Raw genomic sequence first — 7,490 nt, forward strand, 5'->3', positions numbered from 1 at the left:
AAGCACAAATTGTATTTATCAACTAAAATTAGTTTATTATATTTATAATTATTAAATTCCAAATAGTATCAAAATCTTAAATATTATTAACCCAAAACAAATTACTAATTATTCCACATTTAATGCTACAAAAACTCAACCAATTTATGATTACTTTGATAATGAAGAATTATGTCTTATAAAAAAACATTTATATTTTAAAAATAATATTTTAATTTAAAAACAGATAATTCTTTAAAATTCAAGTAGCATATAAAGTATACTGACCAAGATGTTCTCCAAAAACTATAATTTTTCTCCCGTCATAGGAGGGACATGTATCGCAGTCAGGGCTACTACTTCTTGAGTCCCAAGATATCGAAACCTACCTGTCAAAATTCTTGGGGTTTCCAGCTAATCCTAAAAAACAATTTCCATTGGGTTCCACAAACTTGCAAGCCTCCCTGCACTACCTTGGGCATCCAAGGCCATGATTCACAACCCTTCCTACAACTTACAAAAATTTTAGACAACTTAGTCCATGAGGACACTTACGATAACGAAGAACGGGATGGCGACCGGGCGAACTAGGTCACGGAAAGGCTTAGGTTAGGGTTTCGAGTTCTGCAGTAACTGCTCGAAGCCCTCCGTTACGCGCCCGCCATTCTCTGTCACCGGCTCACCCTAACCGCGGAGAACCTGCCGTTTACTCGCTGGTAGCTTTCACGGGGAGCAGAGCACTGAACCGCGACATCCGGCGATCCCTGTGACGGAATTTGAACAGCTTGCACGGTCCGTTTCTAACTGCAAACTGTCGTTTTCTCCCCGGTTTTCTCTCCGTTCCGAGGTGTTCGCAGATCTGAGAAGCAGCTGGCAATGGAGGACATTGAGGCCGTCGATTATTCCGCGGACCCATTGGAAGGGGTCTCCATCTGGCGCACCCCTTTTGACACATCCGGAGGTATGTACAGCACGGGCTTCTCCGATCAATTTGCTCCGATTCCGTTTGGTGACCAGCATCTGCAAAACCCTGTGGTCCTCCCGGACGATCCGCCGACTTGGCCTGCTCTTTCCACACCCCCGCATTCTCCGGCAACCCTAGGGTTTGTCTCAGGTTGCATTAACCCTAACCCTGGTTCCTTCCCCCGGTAGCGGGCTCCTTACCCCTCCCTCAACATATCCCCTCCTTCCCCTGTCCCTCTACCGGCATCCCGGGTTCCATCGGTCATACTTCTGGCTGCTTCACTGCCGTACCTCCGCTCTCAGGCCACCCATCCGTTTCTGGCATTTGCGGCCCCTCCTTTACACCCCGAATCCCGGCATCGCTGCAAGCTAACTCCCCTCCCTCTGGTCGCCCCCAAAGCAATCCCCCTCCACGGGGCCCTAAACGGAAATACAAGTGCTTCAAATCAAAAGAGGAGGACGTTTTTCTCAGATTGGAAGAGGACATTCGCTGGGGTGAGGCCATGGATTTTGCTGATCGTGTTTTGGTCGGACGCATCAGGGGCCGAAGTTACTCGGCAGCACGCTTGAAGACATGGGCAGCTGAAGTTTGGGGCCACCATTTGGTGGATATCCCCTTTGTGCAGACCTTCGTGCGGGGCTGGTTCGCACTGAGATTCGCGCGTGCTGATCACACCAACTGGGTTCTGTCCTCCTACTGGCACTTTGACCATGCCCCGGTGTTACTGAAGAGATGGTCTCCTTTATTTGACCCTGAGACAGAGCAGATTGGCATCGGACCGGTATGGATTAGGCTTCCAGGGCTTCCACTCCAGTACTGGTCAGAAGACATATTCAAGAGGATAGGCAATGCCATCGGCACATATATGGGCTACGATAAATCCTATCAGCAGACGGGTATGATGGCCTATGCCAGGATACTCATCAACCTGGACACGAGAGGAGGACTGCTGGAATATATTACCATACAGTGGAGGGATACAGAGCGCAAGCAGATCATAGATTATGAAGGCGTCCCATATCGCTGCCGCAGATGCCATCAAGTGGGCCATTTATACAGAGATTGCCCACTCCTCAAGAGATCGATAACGAATGACAAGGAGGAAGCAGTTCCTCAGCCTCAGGACAATCCCCCTGAGATGCAACCTACCCAGCCCACCGGGGAACAGGATCGCTCTCAGATCGCGGAGGAACCTCGGAGCACTGAGACAGCTGACACTGCAGTGGACCCCTCTGATCCACTTCCTGCCTCGCCAGCTCCTGTGCAGCCATCGACTGATCAAGCAGGCTTGGAGCATTCGGGTAAGTTTTCTATCCATACTCCGTCATCTCCTCCTTCATGCATGTCATTGGGCATCTCATCTCATAATTATATTGACTCTGCATCTATCCATGCTAAATTATCCTCTGCATCCTCTCCTCTGAGTTTTCACACTCACACCTCTCTCATCTGCTCCCTTCCACTCCCTTCACCTGTGGCCCCTCCAACGCGAATCACTTCGACTCTGGCCACCCTATCCTTTCTTTCGTCTCAGTCCTCCCCCCGCTACTCCCTCCGTCCCCGTCTGAAGGACAGAGGACCGGATGCTGTTGGACTTGACCTGGCTAGCATGCCCATGTCCCTCAAGAATTCCCGTGGCAGACCCTCTCGCATCACCAAGGCAAGGCACACTGCTGATGAAGAAGTTGCCCTCGGGCGACAGCAGACTATTTTCAGGGCCCTTAGAGCGAAGGATGGCCCATCCCCCTTCCCCTCATGAAGTTTCTCTCCTTCAACTGCCGGGGGTTTGCTAGTTTAGCCAAAAAACTAGCGCTTAAGAGATTGCTCTTATCATCTCAGATGGATTTTATATTTCTTCAAGAAACTCTCTGTCAAGCCGAACCCCTCATCCATACTCTCTCTGCCTGGCTCCCTTCCTGGACCTTCCATGCACTGGATGCGTCCGGACGATCAGGGGGCTTGGCCATTGGGGTAAATAACAGAGTTGCGGAGATCAAGAATATATTTGGAGGAAGAGGTTTTATTGGACTTGACATTAGTGCTCATTCTGCTGTAAGAGACATTCGGATTATCAATGTCTATGGCCCTTGTGCTGACCGTGCCAACTATTGGCGGTCCTTACTTGAATCCGAACTCTTCCAAGCAGACAACATTATACTTTGAGGGGATCTCAACTTCTCACTCGGATTTAGCGAGTCATGGGGGCACTCTGCCCAGGTCGATACCCTAACAGATACTATATCCAGCCTTCTAGAGGATCATCACTGGGTGGATATACCGTCTGCTAGGCTTCAATTTACATGGTCAAATAACAGAAGCGGAGATCAAAGCCTTGCAAGGAGACTTGACAGATTTCTTATCAAGGAATCTTTGGTAAATGACCTCCCCAGAGTTCGTCAATGGGTTGGATCGGGAGGCATCTCAGATCATCGGCCTATCTTCTTAGAAGCTGAAGACTTTTCCCATAAGATCAAGAGCCCTTACAAATTTAATGCCTCTTGGCTACAAGATCCCTCTTACATTCAATTGGTACATAATTTCTGGCAATCCAATGTCATCAGAGAAGGAGAGGACATCTCAGTGGGCTTTGTAAGGAAACTTACAGAACTCAAACAGATCACCAAGAACTGGGCACATCAAAAGCGCATTCAAGATAATCAGACATTAAAAGAGGCTGAAAGGGTCATTGCCGAATTTGAAGAATCATCAAATGGGACTTTCCTCTCCCCTGAAAGCAAGGAGAATTACACCTCTCTTATTACAAAACGCTCCCAAATACTGAAGGAAAGGGAAGAAAGCTGGAGACTTAGGAGCAGAGCTATTTGGCTCACTGAAGGGGATGCTAATACTAAATTCTATCACAAGTTTGCAAATGGCCGCAAAGTAATAAATACTATCTGGGAGTTAAAGAACGATCAAGGGAATACTGTCTCCTCTCAGCGGAACCTGGCCAGACTGGCCACAGAGCACTTTAGAGGCATTTATAAGGCTCCTGTAGAAGCCAATATCTTGGAAATCATGAGAGTGGCCGAGCTTTTCCCTAGATACATTGAACAGGAAGATGCTGAGGAACTACAGAAGGAAGTGACCATGGCAGAATTGGAGGCTACACTGAAATGGTTCAAAAAAGATAAAAGCCCTGGACCTGATGGATGGACCATTGAATTTTACCTTGCGTTCTTTGATCTTTTGGGTAATGACCTTCTGGAGATAGTTGAAGACAACAGAAGAAGAGGTCGAATATCCTCAGCCATTAAATCCACCTTCATAGCTCTCATCCCCAAATCAAATGCCCCGAGCACTTTCGATGACTTCCGTCCTATATCACTCTGCAACTGCCTCTACAAGATTATAGCCAAGACCATTGCTAATCGCCTCAAGCCTATTCTATCGCATCATATATCTGCTGAACAATTTGCTTTCCTTCACCATAGACAGATCCACGAGGCCATTGCCACTGCCCAAGAACTCATGCACACCTTGCAGATCAAAAAGAAAAAAGGTATGATCCTTAAGGTGGATTTGTCCAAGGCATTTGACAGAACTAACTGGTTATACTTAAGGCTGCTGCTCACTCACCTGGGTTTCCCCTATGACTTCATCAAATGGACCATGAGCTGCATCACTGATGTATCCTACAGTGTATTACTTAATGGGGAAGCTACCTCGTTCTTCACTTCAGAGAGAGGTCTCAGACAGGGATGTCCACTCTCTCCTCTGCTGTTTTTACTCATTATGGAAGGTTTGAGTAGAGTTATCTCATCTGCACGTGACAGACATCAATTATCTGGTATTAAACTTGCGGATAATCTTTACCTCACTCATCTATTATTTGTTGATGATATCCTAATATTTTTGAATGGCAGTATTGGAGACTCCACTACCCTCCATAACTCCATTCTTCTCTTTCAGCAAGCTACAGGTATGAAGATTAATGACAATAAATCCACCATCACTACTATTGGCTGCTCTATACATGAAACAGCTTATGCTATTCAACGATTCCCTTTTATCAACTTGACCTTGTCAGAAGGTATAAAGTATCTTGGTTTCAGACTGAAACCTAATGGATACAGAATTGCTGACTGGTTATGGCTTATAGCCAAGGTGGAAAAGAGACTTCAAGTATGGTATCACCGATACCTCTCTCGAGCTGGCAGACTGATACTCATTAAAGCAGTGATTGAAGCCACGCCAGTTTACTGGATGGCTCTCACATGGATTCCTAAGGGCATACTGAACAGGTTACAACATATTTGCAGCAGATTTCTATGGAAGGGACATCAGCCAGGCAGAATTTTTGCCTGGGTAAAATGGGACACCGTTGCTAAACCCAAACGCTGGGGGGGATGGGGTATCAAAAGGCTCGACCTTTTCTCCAGGGCACTGGCTGCCAAACTTGGATGGCAGCTCCTTACCACTGATGGACTTTGGACTCGGGTAGCATATACAAAGTATATCAAACCCCTGAATGTGTTGGATTGGATTTGCAGTCATCATGGAACAAATCATCACATATCCATCATATGGAAAGCTGTCATCGGTACCTTACCTTTGTTACGAGAGGGATTAACTTGGCGCATTAAGGCAGGTAATGCGGTCCGAATAGGTCTGGACCCATGGGTCGGATGTGGAAACACTCATAGACTATCAGCTGGCCTCATTGGACATCTTAATGACAGAGGTATCATCAACATCATGCATATCGGCGACCAAGCAAACTCCTCCTTTCTCCATCAGGCCTGGACCAGCGCGCAAGCATTAGATATTCCGGCTCAGTGGCATAATGAATGGACAGAGTACACGGACGCGCTCACACAAGCACATATCAGGCTCACTGAAGGACCTGATGAAATCATTTGGGCCTTTGCTAAACATGGAGCATATGTCCCGAAGCTTGGCTATCTAAAACTCATGGAGCCACACAAACCTCAAATTATCCACCCCTCATGGAAAGCATTATGGAAGCTCAAATCAGCCCCTCGCACTCGATTGCTTATGTGGAACATTCTGTTTGATAAAGTACCAACGGGCACTAATCTTATGAAGAGATCCTTCCACGGACCGTTCCGCTGCCATCTCTGTCATGAGGAGGAAGAAAGCACTGTACACCTATTCTTGAACTGCAGCATTACTTTACAATTTTGGCATGCCCTCATTACTCACCTCCCGCAATTGAAAAATTGGCATGGCAATAACTTAATGGATGCATGGGAGAACTGGAATCATGATCACTCGGGGAAATCCATCAATATCCCGCTGCTTGCTTGCTGGGCAGTTTGGATTGCCCGGAATCAGGCTATCTTTAATCTTAGAGCCCCCCATTGGCCCACAATCCTTCACCATACTATTGCAGATTATAACATGATACCAGATGACGAAACCTCAGGCCCTGTTCGCATCATTAGACAAGTGGATATTGACAAGTCCAAACCATGGGCTTTTTTTGATGGCTCGGCACAAGAAGTGGGCTGTGGAGGAGGAGCAATTCTATATCTCAACGAATCACACTGCTATAAAATTCAAATTAACTTAGGCAGAGGCACAAATAACTATGCTGAACTGTGCACTGCCAAGCATATCATATACTTTGCCATACAAAAACAATGCAGACATCTCCAGCTGTTTGGAGACTCTAAAATAGTTTGCAATTGGCTGACTGATGCATCTCATTGTCATGCATTTACGTTGAGACATATATTAGATGAGGCAAAGAGACTGACTACTTCCTTTGAATCATTTGTTTGTCGTCACATCTACAGGGAACAAAACACCATCGCTGATCAACTCTCCAAAGAGGCAGCGCACAGACAAGGAGATAATTGGCTGATACAAGAGGAAATCGAAGGGTCCTACTATCAGCATTATCACCGACCCTTTGATGATCAGATGGATGATGGGCTATAAAAGCCCACTACAGACTTTTTCTTGTTTTTTGTTGTCAATAGCCTGTATATATTTCTCTATGTCTAGTACAATACAACACTTTTACTTTTGATATAACAGCATATATATGGCTCTCTGCGTAGAGCAATGGCCTCATTTTTTGAACACTGCTAGTGTATAGTTTTGGACTGCTCCCTGCGTGGAGACAACCTGCTTTATTTTTTATTATCTAGTTCAGCAGACTATGAACTTGACAGGCACTGCTGCCTCTATATGAATGCTTCGGCATATACAAAATGTAATTTCTTAACTTTAATAGAAATTACGACTTTTTTCCAGGGGAAAAAGCATATAAAGTATACTTCATCACCGCATTACACCTTCATCAAATATTTTGTTCGTATCATATATAATTTTGAAATCTGCCGTGATTAGGAAGAAGTGGGAGGGCACAGTATGATTCTTATTCTCACGGGTCCATGTGCTCTAACTTATACTCACGGATCCCCATCGTGTAGCTTGTACGGCGTCTCATGTCTCTTAATATATATATTATTATATATTAAATTATTATTATTTATTTGTTAAATTATTATATATATTATTTTTATTTTAAAATATCTTAAAAATATACATCATCACCGCATTACATATGTATCCT

General features: G+C 45.3%; 1 protein-coding gene across 1 annotated transcript; it reads left to right on the plus strand.

Moving 5' to 3' along the window:
• Positions 1 to 3,017: 3,017 nt before the first annotated feature.
• LOC149226635 (uncharacterized) lies at positions 3,018 to 6,850 on the plus strand. The gene is made up of 3 exons (XM_089380251.1): positions 3,018 to 3,160; positions 3,259 to 4,027; positions 4,154 to 6,850. Exons 1-3 carry the CDS (start codon positions 3,018 to 3,020, stop codon positions 6,848 to 6,850), a joined length of 3,609 nt encoding a protein of 1,202 aa, XP_089236377.1.
• The last annotated feature ends 640 nt before the right edge of the window (positions 6,851 to 7,490 follow it).

The sequence above is a fragment of the Pinus tabuliformis genome, chromosome J (genome assembly GCF_031772625.1).
Source record: "Pinus tabuliformis cultivar Carrire ecotype Pingquan chromosome J, CPIR1, whole genome shotgun sequence".
Classification (NCBI taxonomy): Eukaryota; Viridiplantae; Streptophyta; class Pinopsida; order Pinales; family Pinaceae; genus Pinus; species Pinus tabuliformis.